This window comes from Pleurodeles waltl, chromosome 8 (genome assembly GCF_031143425.1).
Source record: "Pleurodeles waltl isolate 20211129_DDA chromosome 8, aPleWal1.hap1.20221129, whole genome shotgun sequence".
Taxonomy (NCBI): Eukaryota; Metazoa; Chordata; class Amphibia; order Caudata; family Salamandridae; genus Pleurodeles; species Pleurodeles waltl.
Window position 1 is genome coordinate 517,159,197 of NC_090447.1, and position 22,530 is coordinate 517,181,726.

Sequence of the window (22,530 nt, forward strand, 5' to 3'; positions counted from 1 at the left end):
CCAGCTCTACCGGCCTGTCTCCCCACTTCTAAAGACAGTGCTCCAGCGACGCGCTCCACAGGGTCCAGCGACCTCTGAAGTCTCAGAGGACTACCCTGCATCTAGAAGGACCAAGAACTCCCGAGGACAGCATCTCTGCTCCACAAAGACTGCAACTTTGCAACAAAGAAGCAACTTTGAAACAACACACGTTTCCCGCCGGGAGAGTGAGACTTTGCACTCTGCACTCGACGCCCCCGGCTCGACTTGAGGAGAACAAACACCACAGGGAGGACTCCCCGGCGACTGCGAGACCGTGAGTAGCCAGAGTTGACCTCCCTGAGCTCCCACAGCGACGCCTGCAGAGGGAATCCTGAGGCTCCCCCTGACCGCGACTGCCTGCTTCAAAGACCCGACGCCTGGTAAAGACACTGCACCCGCAGCCCCCAGGACCTGAAGGATCCGACCTCCAGTGCAGGAGCGACCCCCAGGTTGCCCTCTCTCTTGCCCAGGTGGTGGCTACCCCGAGGAGCCCCCCCCCCTCCTTGCCTGCCTGCATCACTGAAGAGACCCCTTGGTCTCCCATTGTATCCTATTGCGAACCCGACGCCTGTTTGCACACTGCACCCGGCCGCCCCCGTGCCGCTGAGGGTGTACTTTTTGTGCTAACTTGTGTCCCCCCCTCGGTGCCCTACAAAACCCCCCTGGTCTGCCCTCTGAAGACGCGGGTACTTACCTGCTGGCAAACTGGAACCAGGGCACCCCCTTCTCCATTGAAGCCTATGCGTTTTGGGCACCACTTTGACCTCTGCACCTGACCGGCCCTGAGCTGCTGGTGTGGTAACTTTGGGGTTGCCCTGAACCCCCAACGGTGGGCTACCTTGGACCCAACTTTGAACCCCGTAGGTGGTTTACTTACCTGCAAATCTAACAAACACTTACCTCCCCCAGGAACTGTTGAAAATTGCAGTGTGTCTAGTTTTAAACTAGCTTATTGCCATTTGTGTGAAAACTGTATATGCTATTTTGCTAATTCAAAGTTCCTAAAGTTCCTAAGTGAAATACCTTTCATTTAAAGTATTGTTTGTAAATCTTGAACCTGTGGTTCTTAAAATAAACTAAAAAAAGATATTTTTCTATATAAAAACCTATTGGCCTGGAATTGTCCTTGAGTGTGTGTTCCTCATTTATTGCCTGTATGTGTACAACAAATGCTTAACACTACCCTCTGATAAGCCTACTGCTTATCTCTTTTTGCCACTATCTTACCTCTAAGGGGAACCCTTGGACTCTGTGCATGCTATTTCTTACTTTGAAATAGTACATACAGAGCCAACTTCCTACACATAACAAATCCAATCATGCGGAATACTGTTAGCTTAAACATCAGAACTGATTTGAATGTCACATACCTCCACTTGGCAGCTTTGTCCGTCCTTGCACGATGTGTTAATTTACCTTTTCGTTAAAGGTATCAAATTCTTCATGCAGGAGATGTTTTGAGGCATGGGCAAAGACGGCCATTGCCCAGGGCCCCAACTTACCCCGGTGCTCCCTGAGAAAATGATCTTTCTCTTTTCTCTGTCTCACCACTGTCTATTCTCTATCTTATCCTTTCACCCACTGACTGCCTTCCTCTACCTTTGACTTTCACCATGCCCATTGTCATCTTAAAGATGTTTGGAGCTCTGTGAAAGAGATATTGACTGTTCTTATGTGACCCCCTGTTTCTGAAGATTTAAGGTATAATTCAATATTGTTTGCCATTGTGCAGTCATGAATTAGGAGCAACTCAATTATAAATGTCAAGGTTGCTCTAACAGGGGGCCCCAATATGTGTATAGTCTGGGGACCCAAAAAGCCTTAGAATGACACTGGCTCACGCAGGCCTGGATTTTAACCAAAGTACTTTTTGCTAGGAATTTAAAACAAAATACATTTCTAAATGATAGAGGGAAAATATAGGGGCAGACTGAAGTATTATGGGCATGATATATATCTTGGCACACAGGGTTACTCTGTTACAAATGTGATGGATAGCCCATCCGCCGTATTACAATTCCATTATATCCTATGGAAATTGTAATACAGCGGTCAGAATAACCTTCACGTTAGTGACTGAGTAACCCGTCCTCCCGTCTGCCAAGATGTAAATCAGGCCCTATTACATGGTCGACTAGTAACATCATTGTACAAATTTAGATCAGGTTCTGCTTTTTATTTTACCAAAGTAAACCTTCTGCTGTTGCAGTTTGAACCACTGGGTAAAAGATGATATGCTACAGTCCCCTCCTAGTTAATTTCTAAAAGAAAATTCTTACCTTATATTTTTCCATTAGTTCGTTGGTGAAGCCGTACCTGAAACAGCAATAGTAATGCTTAGTGACTCTCTTGGCAAAACGTTACTTTCAAGAAAAAAAATATTGTGAATTAACTGAGCAGCGGCATTCACTAGAGGTGGCACTGCTTGAGAATATAAAGAACCTACAAAGGAGACTGGGAATAACAGGAATTGTTTCATCAAGAGGTTCTGAGTAACATCAAATAGACAACATTAGTTTATTTGACAGTTACCCATCTACATTATTGAGCTGTGAATGGCTCCTCAAATGGCTGAGACAATTTTTATGTTTTTAATGTCCACAAGGAACAAATAGATTATATCTTAATGTCCGCTGTGGAGAAGTTTGATACAAACAAATTTGAGAAAGGTGTGCTTCGCAGAGCTCCAGGAGGAGACCCACAGAAGAATGGAACTTAATACTTGGTCAATGTTCACTAAGCTTCACAATTGAAAGTACTTTTATATCGAGTAATGAAACTATATTTAAGAATCTGTGTATTGAGAAAATAAATGACATGTAAAAGCATTTCATGATCCTTTAATGCCAGTTTTAGATAATGGCGGCATACAAATAAAACATGAGACTGTGTGGATAGCAAATTTCACTAGAACTCTACAGCATGTTGCCGCTTATCTATTTTTTATATTTTGTTTTTGAAATAGAAAAATGAGTATTGAAACCAGTGTTGAAATTGGACAGCTGTACATTACTAAAAATGCTGTAATTGGTTTGGCTCTTAACCATTGAAAATCTACCCAGGAGATTCATAGCTAGTACCTGAGTCAAGCCTCTTTACAGTAAATAATTTATGACATGACCTGATTTTGTGCGATATAATTTGAAAAAATGTTATGGTACATTCACAGTCTTAAAAAAACAGTGATATTGATTCTCCTCAGTTATGGTTAGTTGTTCTACAATAGCACCCACTAATTCACTGCCCATACAAGTAAGACATGTTCCCTCCCTTTGTTGGTGCTAACTGCTGGTCATAACTGGCCTGAATTTGACAATCCAGGCCTGACCATTCATCTCACCCAACCTTGTTCTCCATTATAATCGATCTACCCACTCCTTACCTATCCTGCCTCACCTTTGATCACTTTGCCTGCTTCCATGACTTTCCTCTTAAAAATCTTCTTTGATACCCTGCACTTAAAACTAATCTCAGGCAGCTGTGCCACTTTATCTCTACTCCTTCCCACCCTCTCACAACCTCTCTAAGGCCTCTCTTTTTCTTTCATTCCACCTCTTTAATTTTGCAACGGTTGGCAATTTCTGCCCCCCATACCTCCATCCTATTGCCCTAGGGCCCTGCTAACTATGTTCTAATATTTTTATATTTCTCCTGCAGAATGTGATAGAGAGGCAGTATCTAGTGACCTATAGTAGTAGATAAAAAAGGAATGTATCTCAATCTGAGCAAGCACCTTGGTACTCTCCATTTTTTGCAGTGCTGTGAGAGGAAGGTGGAATGTGCCTTTCGTTAGCTGGGAAAGGGAGCACCTTACATTGCCCTCTAAGTTGGATATCACTAACACAGCCACAATTGTCACATGTTTGAATTACTCTCCTGTTCAACTACTACCACTTCCCACTTATATACCACCTTCTTCTCTCAATCTTCCTTTGCTTATTACTAACCATCCATCCCTCTCCCAGGACATAATTCCCAGCTGGGTTGATTAGTACATAATTGTTGAACAGTAGCCCACTAAAGATCTATAATCGGATCTGAATTCATTGCTGGACCTGCTCTTTATCACCAGAAATTGATTAGGGAAGTTTCTCTAGTCCTGCATGAGGTCCTCCCTGGTTATGGAATCCACACAGGATACTGCCCAATGAAAATCAACGTAGACTAAAAGTCATTTTCAAGGACCTCCTACAGACCTCAAGGCCTCAAGACTTTTCCACAAGCAACTGTATATCACATTTTGCCTGATGTACACCCTCACCTACCTTTTTGTTTACACCTGTTACTTTACAGCACTTTTCTGACTTCGTATTTCCATATGCCATCTCGAACATCACCTTTGACCTCAACAACTTCTTTGTCCTGAAGTCACCTGAACATCTCGTTCATCTGACCTAACCTCCCCCAAATAGGAGGCCTCACAAGATATCATAACTATTTTCTAGCCCTGTACTATAAATGCAGCTGGCCAAGCCTTAGACAAACAAAAGTTCTTCTGCAAACACACTCAATCTCATAGTACACCAGGAGATCTCTGATAAGGCCACACACTTACTATCAAGCTCAATATCCAACAGGCACCAATAATAAGCAATAGAAAGAACTGACAGAGAATCTTTTCAACACAGTGAGAAAAGACAACCTTGACTTCCGTCAATCAGAATCCCAGATCTGAAAAGGGAGCCCAGACACCTAGGAACATATTTATACCCTGTTTGCGCCAAATTGTGTCATTTTTTTAATGCAAATTCGTCGCAAACTCACCTCCATATTTATATTTTGACGTTAGACACATCTAACGTAAAAATATACGAGTTTGCTCCATCTTTTGGATGTGTACACCTACCTTGCGTCAGTGAGATGCAAGGTAGGCGTTCCCAACCAAAAAATTGTGCTATCCTCATAGCCCCATATTTATCCCCCTGTCCAAAAATAACGCCTGGTTGGGAAGAGGGGCTAAATAATGGTGCTAAGCCTGCTTAGCACCATTATTTAACGCCTGGGTCAGAACAGGCATTAGGGGTTCTGTGGACACATTTCAATGGTCAGACACCATGGAATAGGACCACAGGTGCCCACCCCAAACCCCAGGAACACCCCCACCCACACCAGGGGATGGGGGACCCCATCCCAGATAAGTAGGGTAAGTATTGGTAAGTATGTTTTTTTTTAAAGTGACATTGGTGACCCTACCTTGGGGCCCCCTGCATGGCATAGGGTGCAATGGCCATGCCCAGGGGACACTTGTCCCCTGTGCTGGCCATTGGGGTGGTGGTCATGACTCCTGTCTTTCCTAAGGCCAGTGTCATTTTGTGGGGCACAACCTCCTCCTTCCCTACCGCCACACCCACCCAGCTAGCATCATTTTAGTTGACATTAGCCCAAGCTGAGTGCCGGCTTGTGCAATTCCATTAATTTGGTGCCCGGCTGGCACTCAGGAATGGCACAAGACAGCACTATACTTTTTGGTGGAAAACTGCATTCCAACATAAAATTTGGGCCTATGAGAGCATACAAATGGTAGAAGTGCTCTACACAAATGCTGGTGACATTACAAACATTATGTAAACAAGACTCCCACTAATGCTGCTCAATGCAAAATGGCAAGTTCTGTGCCTTGCTGAGTCATCAGAGTGTTGAGGGGGAAATGAGGCCTCACTATAACCCTCAGAAAGGTCAGCAAAGGGTCTTCATGCACAGCACACACACTGCACAGATACCCTGGCATCTGTTCTTTGTGTGCCTCAGCCAGGGAGAGTAATACTTTCATGTGTGAGCCCTTGCCCCTTGTCATGGGCAGTCTGTGAGTACCCTGGCGTCCACACCTATACTACCAACCTGGGCTGTAGCTCGTGTGTGTGTGTGTGTTTGTGTGTACCTGTGTAGAAAACCCAAGCCTTTTATGAGTGAATGAGGTCTGCAGGAAGAACTGATGCAGTGAGACCTACCATTTGTAAGTGAGTGCCTAGGTGCATGAGACAACTGTTATGTAATACAGCATCCTGTTGAGTAATCTGTTCCTTGAGGAAAGAGTACATCCCCGTACACATGTTCTTTAATGAGACAAGCAGCTGCAGTAAAAATCCAAACAACGTTTGAACAGAGATACACCAGCGCGTCTGCTGTTCAGTATAGCTAAACATTAGTGGCATAGAGGACAGTGGCGTGGAGTGATGTGGCATAAAGTGGAGAGATTTGCGTGGAGTGGCGAAGATTGGAGTAGGATGGGGAAGAGTGAAATGGAGTGGAGAGGCATACAGTGGAGGGGCTTAGAATGGAATAAGTGTCATAGAGTAGTGCTGAAGAGTGGAGTGTCATAGAGTGGCATAGAGTGGGGAAGAGTGGAGTAGAGTTGTAGAGTGGAGTGAAGTTATGTGGAGTGGTGTAGAGAGGAGTAGATTTTCCTAGAGTGGAGTGTAGTAGAATGGAGTATAGTGTTGAAGAGTGGAGTAGAGTGTCGTAGAGTGGAGTGGCATTGAATGTCATATAATTGAGTAGTGAAGGGTGGAGCAGAGTGAAATAAAGTAGAGTGTCATAGAGTGGAGGGGTGTGGAATGAAGGGGCATGGAGTTGAGGGGTGTAGTGTGGAGGAAGTGTTATAGAGTGGAGTGCCATAGAGTGGAGTGCCATAGAGTGGAGTGGAGTAGAGAGGACTGGTGTGAAATGTCATAGAGTGGAGTAGAGTGGCATGTCATAGAGTGGTGTAAGTAGAGAGTCGTGAAGTGGCTTAGAGTGGCATTTAGTCATAGAGTAGAGTGGTGTGACATAGAGTAGAATGGCGGATGGTAGAGTACTGTGGCCTATAGCGAAGAGGTGTATAGTGGAGTGGGGTATAGTGGCACAGAGTGGAGTTGAGTGTCATACAGTGGAGTGGTAAAGGGTGTTAGACTGGAGTAGACTGTCATAGAGTAGAGTGGCATTGAGGGGAGTGGCATAAAGTGGTGTAGAGTGGAGTGGTGTAGGAAGGAGTACAGAGGAGTAAAGTAGAGTGTCATTGCGTGGAGGGGCGTAGAGTGGAGTAAAGTGGAGTATTGTAGAGTGAAATGCCATAGAATTGAGTAGAGTGGAGTGGTCTAAAGTGTCATAGAGTGGAGAGGAATGGATTGGAGTTGAGTGGCATATAGTGGTTTAAAGTGGCATTGAGTGTCATTGAGAGGGGTGACATAGAGTGGTGTAGAGTGTAGGGTTGTAGAGTGGAGTAGGGTGGTCTAGTGTGAAGTGGCATAGGACGGCCGAGAGTGGAGTGGAATGTGGTGGAGTGGAGTGTTATGTCATGGAGTGGCTTAGAGTGGAATGGAATAGAGTGGAGTACAGTGTTGTAGGAATGGTGTAGAGTAGAATGGCTTAGTGTAGAGTATGCATGGTGTGGTCGCATACTGCCATTACAGACAACACATTTTCAATTGAAATGATAATTACATTTGCAAAAACAGTTTTACTGATAAAACTACACTGCACACAAATGATAATGTGTGGAAATGGGATTACTCAGTGATTTGAATTAATCGTATTAAGATATTTGTTTCCACCACACTTCCGAATAACAAGAACATTTGCTTAATTTGGGCTTTCGAAATTCTGATATATTCTGAAATATTTGAACTGTTCATTTGCAGACATTTAAAACTTCTTTTCCCAGAACCCAACAAGATTGTCACATGAGTCCTCTCACTTTGAAGTCAGGGAAAGAATGTAAATACCTAGCTGCCTCATTAAACAGAGTCTGACATATGATCTCTGTCTTTGAAGGCAAAGCAAATGAGACAAGATAAGAACAACATTTAAAGGACTGTTTACAGAAAAATAAGACTCCTAGAATAATACAAGGAGTGATGGTGAACAAGGTTTGCTCCAGAAGAGCGACTAAGACATGCTGGACAGCCTAAAACAAAAAATGCCAGCAAATAAGTTACAAACCACAAAGCCAATGGTAAGCAACGGGCAGAATGCATTCCTAAATCTGCTTTGTAAAAATCCCCAAGATGTAAACTAAGCTGTGCTGTATGGTAGTTTACGACTTAAAAAGGGAACACTGCATATGAAACGGTCAGTTAATTATGTTTTTACTAGCATTTGTGATTATAGCAGGAGGCGCAGAAGGCATCACCTATACATGGGTGGAGCAGATACAGGCAAAAACTGAAATAATATCCCAAGTTTATATTCAAGTGTTACTCGTCAGTAAATGTTTATAAGGGCCAGATGTAGCAAAGGGTTTTTCCCATTCAACATCAGAGCCCAATGTACTTCTTCCTTCACCGCGAAACGGGTATAAAATATTTGCCATTCACAAGCTGATTCAGGAGGTAGGAAGCCAGGGCACAGAAGAGGCTTCTCAAGACACAACCTCTTGCAGGAAAGATCATAATTACTGGTGATAGGTTACTGGCTGAGAATAGAAATCCAATTGGGCAATCTATTAAATGTATGTTTTAAATTATTTGTAAACGCCGACACCCTGCATTTCTCTCTGTTCAGTAATTTACGATTATATTCTTGAAATTAACAGTGGTCATCGCAAGCCCTTTTCTTGTGTAGCTGGCTTCTAAGTAAGTATTCCAAACAATTACTATTTCACATTATCCTATGTTTGTCACCTTTTCAGTTAAAATGAACAATCTTGAAGCTGCTTTAATCCAGCATAACTATAGGATTCAAAATAACTCAATAACAGAGTTTATTCAGACTATATATGATTTTCTCAAATATTTAATATACTATACAACCTTCCTCTCTCACTCCATCTCCTCCACCTTGATTTTTAATTTACTTTGGGGAAGGAAATCCAGTGGAGGAGGAACATTCAGTCACGTGCCTTGCTTATATTATATGCGCATATAATAAAGAGCGTAGACATAACTCTGCACTGTATGTGCATATCATACATTTGTTTGTGTACATTGGCACGCATATTTTATGCATGCATCAATATGGAAAGTAGCTAACCAGACTACATTTTTAAACAATTCGCATGCATAAGGATAAGGTAAAGACTGTGTAGTGTGAACTGTTCCCTGATTTCCTCTTCTGCCTTTGGGTCTATGTTCTTATTTCCCAAAAAAGTGTTTCTAATCAAAGCTATACATCTGTTTTATAATTCTGAACAAAAGTGTTATTTGGCGACATATATGGTCTAAGGTTCTTGTTACCTCAGGTTCATAATGTGATCCTCGTGGTTCCCTCTGTTCAAGTATAGGTTGTTGGGGTACACAAGAAGAAAGGCGAAGAGGAGGATTAGTATCTCTATTGAGTTTTTCCCTCTGTCCACAAAGTCCCCATTGAAAAGATAAGGGTTTTCGTCAGAAGGAAGACCATTCTGTAAGAAGTGAAAAACATGAAGCAACAGATTTTGAGCCACGTGTAGAAAGAATGAGGATTAATACACCTATTTATCTCTATTTGACGTTAATGTTAAAATAAATGATTGTAAAGCATCACAGAATTTGTAGTACAAATACGAACGGAGGCTGCTATCCCGTTTCCAATAAATATTATTTGTAGAGTATTGTTTATACGACAGTTTTCTTCCATTTTTATTGTAAAAATAGCCGACACATTTCGCCCCTTAACACAATTAATGAGGACTGTAAAAATAGTTACATATAAAGAATATTAAATGCACATATTGATTCATCACCGTTTTCGGCAAGCATGCATGAAGAAGCAGAATAAGAGTGAAAACACTTAAAGAGAAAAGTGTAGTGTATTAGGTGCCCAGGAGTGGAGGGCACTTTGGGAACGAAGAAAGTGGGAACGTCAGGGAAACAGAACAGGTCTTATCGGCGTTATTTAAAGTAGATAATAGGAGGCAAGGTCTCCCTCATGGGTGGGTACCTGTGCAAGGTCTTTATAACTCTCTCCAAGTTGACAGTAAATGTGCAACCTTAAGTTAAAATTCCAGTATAGTTTGTTGTGTATAGGTATGCAATTTACCTGGGCTATAGAGTGTTCTTACTTATTAGAGTAAGGCTGCCGATTTTGAGACATAACATAAGCGAAACAGACACCAGAGGAAATGAATGAACATCTTTTATGTACATGGGTTTATATTGTGGTGCATCTATTTCTAAACACTCCCCGGTTTTAGACCTTGATTATGAGGGCCCCCGAATTGACTGAGGTATTTACTGCATTGTGAGGTAAAAACATATTTTCTCCAAGACAAGCATTGGGACAGAAAAGTCCTCTGCATGGTGAGAGACATGTGCCCCTGTCCTGAGTGCCCACCTGTCTTGGTGTCTGGATTTCTAATGCAGATTTTCTGTCACCGGCAAACATGTATCATGCTTGTGCACCTTGACATAGGCCTTTCTCACAGATCGCGGTCTTGTTGGACCAGGACAAATCCCCAAAACGCTACCCTCATAGGGCACAAGCATGGGGGTGGCAGCACACCGTGCAATGAGCAGAAGTAGGGAACAGATCCTTTTGACCCTTTGTCACTGGAGTGAGGCCTACAGGCTCACTCATCTTTTTCAAAGTTCTGCTGCTGTGTGCCTAACTCACCCTTGGCCTACATAAGGTTGATGTGGAAGTGTATGAGTAGTGGAACAGTGCTGAGTGCATGTGTGCTCGTCAGAAATACACTACAGGAACGGGTGAAGGGTGGTACAGTGCACACATGGTAAATGTGTGTGCTGACAGTGTGTGTTTTTCAAATAACACTCTGGTACAGTACAGAAAGGCTGCAGTGCTGAACAGTGTGCGCAGACTGAGTGCATGTGGGTATGCTGGTGGTGGCATCATACAGGAGGATAACAGTACTAGACTGTGAGTGTGCTGTGGATGTACACTAAGTGCAGAGGTGCTTGCACTGATACATTACATGGAGGACCATTGGTTCTAGTTTGGGAAGCTCAGACCTGCCTGGTGAGAATATGAGGAACAGAGGAATCCCCAGACAGATCTGTGTATTGCTGTACTCCTGTAAGCTGGGTGGGACAAGCAACAGATGAGTGGTGAGCTAGGCTCTCCCAGTGTGATTGAAAGGGCTCTTTGATTCAGAGACAGATCACAAGGAAGGGGCGACATCTCAGAAAGAGGGAGAATAGTGCTGATAGGGGAAACATAAAGAGTAGGGCTGAGGGCCCAGGATTAACTTTTTGAAGCACATATCACTGTGGCTGACATCTAGGTGTGAACTCTGGTCACTCCCATGAATTTTCTAGTAGGTTAATCAGCTGCAGAATCCTGCCTGCTGTGACAGACATCCTTCGGGAGGAAGAAGAAAGGGGAGAGATGTCCATTTCAAAGAAGAAGAACCCCAACAAAAACTTCAAAGACCCAGACATTAAATCACATCTTATGTCTGGAAAAGGACTATAAACAGGGGAGTCGGAGACCCAAAATGTTGTCATCTGTCGAGCATCCAAACGGGCTGTGTAAGGAAGGAAAGCTCTGCCACACTTCTGCTTCTGACCAAGACTAGGGACCCAAGCCTGCTAATCTCCCTGCCGGGTGAGGGGACATTACCTAGGGAAGCCAAGATCACCTGCCTTGGAGTGCCAGTGCATGCCTGTTTGCCAAGACTGGTGTACGCGTGATGAAGAGGAGAGCATTGAATGGAGCCAGGTCCAGAAGGGAACACTGACAAGAGTACTCCTTATGCAAGGTGTAAGGAATCCATTCCTGTACCAATCGGGCCATAGCCCATGTGCCGGACTGAATCAGTGACCTTGTATGCCACACGAGGATTCAGTCGACTGAACTTAAGAGCTTGGTGGTGTAGTGTGGTTAGGTTTACGTATCCTTTGCGCATTAGCTTCAGGCTTTAGGCCTTTGTGCACTTTGCCCTGGATGTATTTTATTCATTTGCTTGCAGCTTAGAGCCTCTGTGCACTTTGCTCTAAATGCTTTTTATTAGGCTTCGTACTGTTATTTTTCAAATCACCAGTTCTACGGTCTTGTTTTTTATACATATCACACTGTTTAGCCTACTTCAGCACTGGAGTTCTCCATAACACATTCCTGTTCACTCTGTGCTTCAGTCAAGGATACAGTCTGGTACATTGCCGATAGACGTGGTAGGAGTTTAGTCTTTGGCATTCCTGCGTAGGGACATTTTGGGGCTGATTCCAAGCTTGGCAAGCGGGAACCGCCAGAAGACCGTACCGCGGTCAAAAGACCGCGGCGGTCATTCTGGGTTTCCCACTGGGCTGGCGGGCGACCGCCAAAAGGCCGCCCGCCAGCCCAGCGGGAAACACCCTTCCACGAGGAAGCCGGATCCGAATGGAGCCGGCGGAGTGGAAGGGGTGCGACGGGTGCAGTAGCACCCGTCGCGAATTTCAGTGTCTGCTAAGCAGACACTGAAATTCTAAGTGGGGCCCTCTTACGGGGGCCCCTGCAGTGCCCATGCCATTGGCATGGGCACTGCAGGGGCCCCCAGGGGCCCCACGACACCAGTTCCCGCCAGCCTGGTTCTGGCAGTTTGGCTGGCGGGAAGGGAGTCAGAATCCCCATGGCGGCGCTGCCTGCAGCGCCGCCATGGAGGATTCTGCAGCCCAGGGGAAAACCGGCGGGAAACCGCCGGTTTCCCTTTTCTGACCGCGGCTTTACCGCCGCGGTCAGAATGGGCCTGGATGCACCGCCAGCCTGTTGGCGGTGCATCCGCGGTCCCCTACCCTGGCGGTCTCGGACCGCCAGGGTAGGAATGACCCCCTTTGTGATCACGCTGACATGTTAGTTATAAAATCACTTCCTTGTCCCAATACACGCAAGAGGGAGATTCCGACCAGGGAACCACAACTAGACGCTGACTGCCTTGTTGCAGATGCTGAACCAAGATCACAGGCCTTTGCTCAGGTATGAGGGCTGATGTCTCCCCAGGGATTCAGAAAGGCAAGTTAGAAGCTTAAAATGCTGTGCTCGAAATTGACCAAGCAGAGGGAGAGTAGAAACTATTAGACACCATGATAGCTTTGTTCTTATGTTTCACTCTCCTGGTGACTATTTCAATCCTACTGTGTTGTATGGTTCTGGTTATTGCGGCTCACGCCTTATTATCTAAAATACAGTTGTTTTATTAAAACATTATATAAAACTTATACTGCCTTTGTCATTTGTATATGAGATCATACTGTAAATGAGAGAGTTGGTTTGGATCTGAGTGACCACGACTTCCCTGAGAAGTTCCAAAGATGTCATGCGCTCGGCTGCCCAATCATCTCTTCCCCTTGGGAGAAATGAGGCACTGCTAGTTAGCCGGAGCAAAAAACGGATTTAGGGTGACAGAGTTCCTTACATGTGAGTCCGACTCAGTCCCCCACACCGTGATCGATCCTGCTGCCTAGAAATCCAGTAGTCTCATTTACGATAATGAGAGCCCACGCGACATGGCGCCGCCAACAATTGGTCTGGCTCTAATATTTAGGTCCGGCTGACTCTCTCGGTCTCATATATATTTTGACTCCTCGGTTCCGTAAGCGGAGAAGTCCGTGGGGCTGAGGGTTTCTGCCACCACGGGATAGGTACATCCTATTACTTAGTGGTTGGTTGTTCAAGCTTGAACTTTAAAGGGAAAACTCCGATTTTGGTGTGCCTTCTCTGACCTAGTGCTATTTTTTACAAATGGCGAATCCTAACGTAGTGAATATAGCAATCAATATGCGACAACCGCTCACAGGACATCTAGTGGCACATGGACTGACGGTCCAAGGGGGTCCGGTCACTTTTGTGGTGGACGCCCATGCAGCCTATAGAACAGAACTTTTTTATTCTTGGGTCGTATTTCCAGCAGTTGATGGGGGTACGAACACTTTTCACGAATACACTGTTGCGAATGTCACTGGACAGTACAGGGCATATGCATACTTAGAGATACCTTTATCTTACCAAGAACACCATAATTGGCTTGATGGTGCCCTCCCACACACAGTAGCACAGGTAAGGTTAGGTCCACTGAGTAATGATGGTCCGACCTGGCCTTTATTAGCTACTTACACACCATATCCTGCGGTTGCTAACTTGGCAGTGGCTGACGTTCGTCGTTTATATATAGACTTGGCAACTACATACAGAAGACTGGTTCAGTTTGTAAAGCAGGCATTAAATACTAATGCTGCGAGTGCTGCTCCGGCGCACCCACAGGCGGTGGTTCCAGGTATCAATCCGGCCACTGTACACTCAGTTAAGTGTAAGGTACCGGCTAAACGTGAGGAAACTCCATTTTGGCTGGCGCAAAAAATTAATACTCTGGAAGCAGTATTTCCCCATACGGGACCTCAGGATAAACATAGAATATTGACGATGTGTTTGCCGTATGTGATGGTTCCTCCGGTGGTCCTTTGTAATACCTGGGGCACGGTGTTTGCCGCGCTCTACACTACGGCACACGGTACACCGACATTAGCTAATTTACCGGAATTGCTTAAACAAATTCAAGATGAATATGGGGCTGCCCCTGCCTTAGATTTGGGCATGCAGTTAATGGGCAATTTTGCAGCAGTTTCTTCTATTATTTTGAGTAATCTCAAGGGAGAGGCAGTAGCGCTAGCAGTGCGAATGCGTCTTCGGGACGTTCCGCAGATTAATCAGGAGCGGGAACTTCCGAGAATAATAGCTGAGACATATTCCAGTATTGGTCGCGATAGCCTAGGGGCTAGGCCGCAAAAACCCCAATTACAGGGTAAAAATAATAAAGACAATGCTAAACAACAGCAACCTGAGGGTACTAAAAAAGCGCTGGGATAAAAAACAACAGCAAACACCTAGGAAAGACAGTCTCCGCAACCGGAGACCCCGCAGAATAGGTATAATCTCAGGAATAGGGATAATTTGAAGACGCCTGAAAGATATCAATATACTGATACACGCCAAACTCGTTCCTTTCAGGACTCTTCAGAGAAGAGAAGTGAGAGAGGTGGGCGGTCAGAGCGGAGAACCGAGTACGTGAAACCAAGACAGGATTCACAACGCTCAACGGAGGTTTCTATTAAACAAGAAGAGAAACCGCTGCAACAAAAACAGCAATTTAAAAAGAAGAAAGTGGCAGCAGTCTCAGTTAGACATGCCGCTCAAGAAGAGAGTTCTCTTGACGAACCAGACATGGGCGTTGGCACTGTTAGACAGCGCGGCAGAGGTCACAATAGTTCGCCGGAGTCTTCTAGAGCATCTGGAGGTGAAAGCAACTGATGACTTCATACAAGTCGAAACAGCGGATATACGAGTCTCTGATCCTGATAGAGTATATCAAGTGACTCTGCAATTAGAAGGGGACATTGACCGCATTATACACGCCATCTTTTGGGACCATGTGGTAAAATCATATGATGTTCTGCTGGCCGAACAAGATTGGCCGCCTGACTTTGTTCGCGACTGTCCAGTGGGGGAAGAGGTTATTGCACCTTCCTTCTCACCACTTGTTCCGAGAGAACTAGCGGAGTCCTACAGTAAATTATGGGCTCTTGCACAGGCCCCCGCTCTATATAGAAATAATGTGGGGTGGGATAGACAATCACCTTATCATGTAATTCCAATAAAGGGCGAACCTCAGCCGCAGCCGCAGTATCCTTTCAAATTTGAAGCGAGGGCATCGGTTAGGAATATTCTTACACAATTGGACTACCAGGGTGTAATTGAGCCCTGAGTCTCGCCGATGAATAATCCCTTATTTCCGGTTGCTAAACCGGACCATTCATATAGGATAGTGGTGGATTACAGACATTTAAATGGTCATACACGCACATATGCAATACAGAATTCACATAGCGCAGCGCTTCTGAATAATATAGTGCATAAAAAATACAAAACGTTAGATATCTCAAATGGATTTTTCTGCCAAAATATAGCGCCCGAAAGTCGGGACTATACCAGTTTCAGTGCGTTTGGCTCTCAGAAAAAGTTTTGTCGTTTGCCTCAGGGGTATAAGAATAGCCCAGGACTGTTTTCGGCTCGTGTGACTGAAATTCTGCACGAGTTGGACCCTGAAGCGTTATCATATGTTGATGACATATATCTGACAGACGATGAGATTCTGCAACATCTAAGGCGTCTATCGCGCATTGTTGTGGGGTTTGCTGAAATTGGCTATAAGTTTAATTTTAAGAAATCGAAGATTGCCTTCCTCAGCGTCATTTTCCTGGGATATGAGTTGTCGAGTGAGGGCAAGAGCTTAGCGCCACATTTTTTGGAGAAATGTGCTTTATTGCAGCCTCCTAATACGGTTCGGAAGCTCCAGTCATTGTTGGGGTTTCTGAATTTTGGCAGAACTTACATTCCTGACTATGCTACGTGTATAAAACCCTTATACGAGTTGATTCGCCTGAATTCTTCGAGTAGATTTTGGACGATTGAGCATACACATATCCTACGGGATTTGCAGACTGATCTTTTAGCAGTTAAACACTTACACACACGGGACAATAAGACACATTTAGTCATCAGGGTGATACCTGGGGCTGTTGGGTTTACATATGTCACCTATAATGAGGGTGAGACAGTCCCGATTTCATACAAGTCCCACTTGTATTCTGCTGCAGAACAACGATTTGCGCAAACTGAGAAAATACTCACTGCTGTACAGATGGCTGTGATTAAAGAAAGACCTCTTGCCCAGGGCCAACGCATTATTGTCGTTTCCCCGATTCCGGCCTTAGAGGCTGTCACAAAAGCGAGTGTCCCTAATTCGAAAGCTTTACACCCGCGATGGATACAATGGGCTACGTCTTTGACAGCCACTGATGTAGATTACATCTTTGACCCTAAACTGCAGACTCAAGAATTTCTTCAATATGAAATGGAGTACCCAGTTCCTGCTGGCACATTGCCTATTGACCAATATCAGGTGGTCATGTATACCGATGGCCCTGCGCAACCAGCGGTTTGGACTAAACAACAGTATTCTGCTGCATGTGCGGTGGTGAGCGGCACTATGGAGAGGGAAGTGTTCTGCCCCCGACATACTTATACTAAAACCTTGGGAGATTGCACGGCACAGCTGGCTGAGCTCAAAGCTCTATTGTTAGCGTTGGAGCACGCGGATCCGGCGATTTTAACCTTGCTGGTCTGTGACTCCTACTATTGTGTTCAGTCTTTCAATGAATATCTACACTATTGGAAGTTGAATGGGTTCAGAGATTCTAAGGGCAACACCATTAAACACAAATTGTTGTGGGGTAAGGTTGCGGATCTGAAAGAGACGCTTCCTAAGCTCCATGTTGTGCATACACTTGGACACCAGCGCGTTGGGATACACGTTGCTGGGAATACTTTGGCTGATGAAGCCGCGAAGTCGGCAGTGGCTGTTGCCACTGTGGCCGCAGTGACTCGTTTGAGTTCCAAACCAGACACAGAGATTTCGGCTGCCATAAAAGCTACGGCTGATGGCACGCCATTTCCTAAAGGATTTCCTTCTAAGTATCGTTACTGCTTGAGTAGTGCGTTCAATGCTGTTGTTAATATTCCAGGCATTGGTGTACGTGATTTACCAAATAAAATTGAGAGACCTCGATTAATTTCTGCAGCACATGAGGGGGCAGCATCTGCACATGCTGGTGTGGCTGCCACTATTTCGCTTTTACAGGCTTGTTACTGGTGGCCTGGTCTCTATAAAGAGACAAAGCAATATGTCCTTTGTTGTGATGTTTGTCAACAAATTAAAGCTTCATCGGCTAGACGCCCGCAGCAGACGCCCCTTCTAATTTCAAACAAACCTTTACAGTGTGTGTGCTTGGATCATTGTGGTCTGTTGACCCCAGACAGTGCATACAAATATATCTTGGTTGCTGTAGATTCGTGCTCCAGATTTGTGTGGGTCTGGCCACAACGCTTGGCTGACGCTCGGACTGTTATTAAAGATTTGCGCATCTTTGTCGATACATTTGCAGTTGCGGCTTTTCATTCGGACCAGGGCCTTGCTTTTGCCTCTAAGGCATTCAGGGACACCATGGCTTCGTTGGGGGTCCAACTCCAATTCTCGTCTCCATTTCATCCCGAGGGAAATTCTGTCGTGGAGCGTTTAAATCGTGATTTAAAGCAATCCTTAACGGCCAGGGTTATAGGTACGGGTCATAGTTGGTTAGCCCACCTGTATGGAGTACAAAGAGCACTTAATAACTTGCCTAGAAGGTCACTGGGGGGTCGTACTTCATATGAGTGCCTGTTTGGAACACGAATGTATGTTCCTGGTCTAGATGGGCCTGGTGTGGAGGCGGCAGATACGGCCTTTGACATAAATGATCATGTCACTGTTTTGCAGGATTTACAACAATTCCGTGAAGATAACTCTTCTGCAAGTGCTGCCTCCTCAGGAATTAAGGATGAGCCAGTAACTCCTACTGGTTGGGTACCCAGGATTGGGGATCTAGTGCGTGAAAAGGTCGCAGTAAAGAAAGAATTTGGTCCTTCTTATTGAGCACCTGTCCCTGTGTTAGAGGTTAGCGGCACGAGAACTGTGATTTTACTGCCGCTGCAAGGGGCCAAAGGAAATCGCTTTGTTTCCATTGATAATGTCAAGTTACAACATTTGGCCGATTCTGCACAGCAGACCAAGAGGAATACCCAGTAGTTCCGGAATCCCTCTCACTACTGGGGAAGAAGTCCCGCTGCAGGTGATTTACACCGACGCTGTTTCCTCTCCGAGCTTGGGGAGGGTGGAAGATGATCTTGCGATTGTTCCACAAACAACGATTAATTTGGAATCTTTTGATCAAGTTGCTGTACGTTCTACTGATGTTTCTGAACATGTGGTTTATAGTGTGCCAAGGTGAGAGCCTCCATCTGCTTCTTTGTTCACAGTTGCACCTTTTCAAAGAACTGCCTCTGGCTGCTTCAACGACACTGATGATGCAGTGTCTGGCTCCTCGTCCTCGATGTCTTCAGTCCGAGGTCCACGTAAGCTGCTGTGTTGGCTTAAACGCACATATTTTGTTTTTCCTTGGAACTATTTGTGGCTTTTTATGGCTGTTATGACTGTTTTTTTGTGGTTGGGATTTGTGGTTACTTTTTTCTAGTAATCCATGGTCACTTTCTTCCTGAACGATCTGACATTGAGCACGTGGAGACTGTGTTAAAACCACATTTTTCGTCTCATATGGTTCGAAGAGACTTGTCCAATGTATACATTTCTGCAATACCGATTCGGATGGGATTGTGTGGGATAAAGTAATGTTTGATATATATGGTCCCACTGAATTGATTCAAATACCGTATGTCCTCAAGTTATCAATGAATGATATTGTTATACCAGGCATCGTTTCTGATGATTGGGATGTGAAGACAGTAGATTCTATGCTGACAGACTTGCAATATTATACTGTCTATGACGATGAAGATGCTTACCTATTTAGAGATAATCATGGTGACATGTTTTGCTACAACTATTATGGACACCACTTTATTCATAAAGCAAGTAGCCCTAAGTCCATATTTGATTATGTGCAATGGGAACATTGCCCAACTCCTCCACAAGGGAGTTCAAAAACGTATTATGATAAATTTGAATATTTTTCTGGGCATAATCAACAAAATGCTAAGTCTTACTATTTTAAAGTTACTCCGTATGCTAATAAGCAAATGTCATTGACCGATACTAAATTACTGTATTCAAATTTGTTTGTGTCTAAACTTTCGGTTGAGGGGTATGAATATTGGTTTAAGACTGTTGATTTGAAAAGTGGCTGGGGAACGAAAAATTGGCAAATGCAAGGCAGGGACACATTATTTAGAGCATGTATTATCCCTGTGCAGATGATTTTCCTCAATGACACGATACAACAGACTAAGGGGGTCATTCCGACCCCGGTGGGCGGCGGAAGCCGCCCGCCTGGCGGGAACCGCCAAAAGACCGTACCGCGGTCAAATGACCGCAGCGGTCATTCTGACTTTCCCGCTGGGCCGGCGGGCGACCGCCAGAAGGCCGCCCGCCGGCCCAGCGGGAAAGCCCCTTCAACAATGAAGCCGGCTCCGAATGGAGCCGGCGGAGTTGAAGGGGTGAGACGGGTGCAGTGGCACCCGTCGCGATTTTCAGTGTCTGCACAGCAGACACTGAAAATCTTTATGGGGCCCCCAGGGGCCCCACAACACCCGTTCCCGCCATCCTGTTCCTGGCGGTAAGAACCGCCAGGAACAGGATGGCGGGAAGGGGGTCGGAACCCCCATGGCTGGCCAGGGGAAAACCGGCAGGAAACCGCTGGTTTCCCTTTTCTGACCACAGAATTGGCCAGGAAGCACCGCCAGCCTGTTGGCGGTGCTTCCGCGGTCGTTGGCCCTGGCGGTCGATGACCGCCAGGGTCAGAATGACCCCCTACCTGTTTGGGCTTGGCAACGATTAGAAAGTTAAATTTGCCTAGTATACCTGTCCCTTCCAAATTGAACAATTGGCAGCGATATGTTAATGCTACGTTTAGTGAGTTTACACACTGGGTCCAGAATGGTACGCTTAACACTTCATTGGTACATCTGGGCGGGTGGTTATTGTGGCCTGTAGACACTAATAAGTGTCATCAACGTTTTGTCACCTCTTCAGGGGGGTTCAGGACTAGTAGGGCAGACCCTCGTTACATTTCACCAGAACATGCTGATATCATAACTACATACAGCGTGGGAAAGCTTTGTCAGCAATGGTTGAAGTCGTCCACGCTGGATGCAGTTAAATCACATCTCACGTTACTGTCTAATGATACTGACTTACAGGATTTTTTGTCAGGACCTAAGGTACCACGGAAAAAACGATTTTTATACGAGGTATATAATGAGATTTGGAAGCTTTCACTACAGGAGGCGGCGGCCCGGTTGAGGCAAATTGATCGGGAAAACCTGATACAGGCTTTATCTGTTGTGGATAATGGCATGCATACCCTTTCTGACCGTGTTTACACTATTGACAGCATCGTTTCCTCTGCTATAGACATTATTAAATCAGATATGTCTTCTTTATATCATGGGCAGAGTCAGACGCGGTCCATCATGCAGCTGGGTTGGACTCTTCAGGCTTTGAAGGCAGGTCACGTTCCGTGGCAGCACATTCGTGCCAGAGAGATCTTTGTCTCCTTTAATTTAACTCGTCAACAACAGCTGATGGCTAAAAAGGAAGCGACGTATGTCATGTTGAATATTGAAAAATTGGAAAAACTGCCTTTCACGGTTGCTGAGATTCCGTCAGCTGAGTGGTTGATTCATGGGGTAATTAATCTGCCTATCTCCACTCTGCAATTTACTTCTTGTTTGAGGCACATTCCGGTGGGTAGATATGAATGGTTGGGAGACAGTTACATACACGAGGTGTGGGAGCTTCCCTTTCTATACAGATGTATTAATGGTTTGAGGGAGGTTTTTCTTAGCGGTAGTGAATGCGAAACTTCTGTCAGCCATTCCATGGTTTGTAAACAGCTGTCCTTGCACGGAGCGTGTAATGCTTCGATTGCTAACTTAGCTTGTTATCTGAAGGGAGTTCCAGTCCCGGTTATTAAAAACACTTTCCAGGTGCTTTCTAACAGCAGTTACATTGTTCTTAACAGCGAACGCTGCTGTGGCATGCGTGCCGGAATAGTTTACGTTGTCGTTGTCACCAAGGCCGTTACGTGCTGCGGGAATGTGTTGTTTCCCCCCACTCAAATTAGGGAGGTAACGGAAATCTGGCCTCATATTGCTACTTCCAAGGTTAATTTTGACAAGTTGAGTAGACTGAAGGCTTTATTGTTTCAAAAGCATGTGGCCCTTACATCTGCTAGCGAGACCTACGCACTACAGGAGGCAAGGTCATCAGTGGAAATAAAGTCCCTTTTGAATACTAACTTTCCGAGTCACTTTGGTGAACTTGTTGGACGTATATTTAATGCGTCCAGCACTGCTGGAATTGCACATTTTTTCAAAGCCATTGGTGTTGGTTTTGCTCACACCTTCTCTTCCATATTCGGTTTGATACCTTCGGCTATACACTCTATTTTCGGAAGCATTTTTGGGGGTTTCCCGATTACTTTGGCTTTGTTGGCTGGAGTCTTGCTATTATTGCTATTTTTTCGCAATGGCTGTCCCGCCACGACGAGATCCTGTGTTGCTGCTCCCGTCTGCGCAGCTGTGTCGTGAACTCATGATGCAGCATTTTGGAGCGACACTCCTGGGACATTTGGAGTGTGACTGGTCTCTGTCATTCCGACCAGTTTTGGATTGTGTGCAACCCGTGTTTCGATGCCTTTGGTGCTCGTTTGAACATGCACTGGCTTTCTGTCTCTCACTGCAGCGCCCTCCGGTGGTCGAAACTGATCTGTTGATGTTCCTGATTAGGGTTCATTCCCAGACTTGTGCACTACGGTTGCGTTTGCTTCGTGAGGCAGTTTATGAGATTCCCTTCCTGGAGGAAGATGTTATTGTCTCATTCATAGGCCCTGCACGGGGTGCCGCCCTGAATGGTTTTGGGGCTTTGGAACACACCTGCTCCATGGTACTTTGTGGTGTGGATCTTCCGATATTGACATATCTCGAAGTGGAGGAGCTCCTACGTTCTATTGCTTCTGTCTGACAATTGGATTTTTTTCTTTCCTGCGAAATTGACACTATATTGAATTTGGCTTTATC

General features: G+C 45.1%; 1 protein-coding gene across 2 annotated transcripts in view; it reads right to left on the minus strand.

Annotated features, from left to right (window-relative positions):
• The window catches only part of PPEF1 (protein phosphatase with EF-hand domain 1), a 471,481-nt gene that overhangs the window by 163,371 nt on the left and 285,580 nt on the right, over positions 1-22,530 (minus strand). For both annotated transcript variants that reach the window (XM_069204506.1, XM_069204505.1), the window contains exons 8-9: positions 9,171-9,337; positions 2,301-2,337 (exon numbers count right to left, since the gene is read on the minus strand). In XM_069204506.1, the coding sequence (XP_069060607.1) occupies positions 2,301-2,337; positions 9,171-9,337 (204 nt within the window). The remainder of the gene's footprint in view (positions 1-2,300; positions 2,338-9,170; positions 9,338-22,530) is intronic.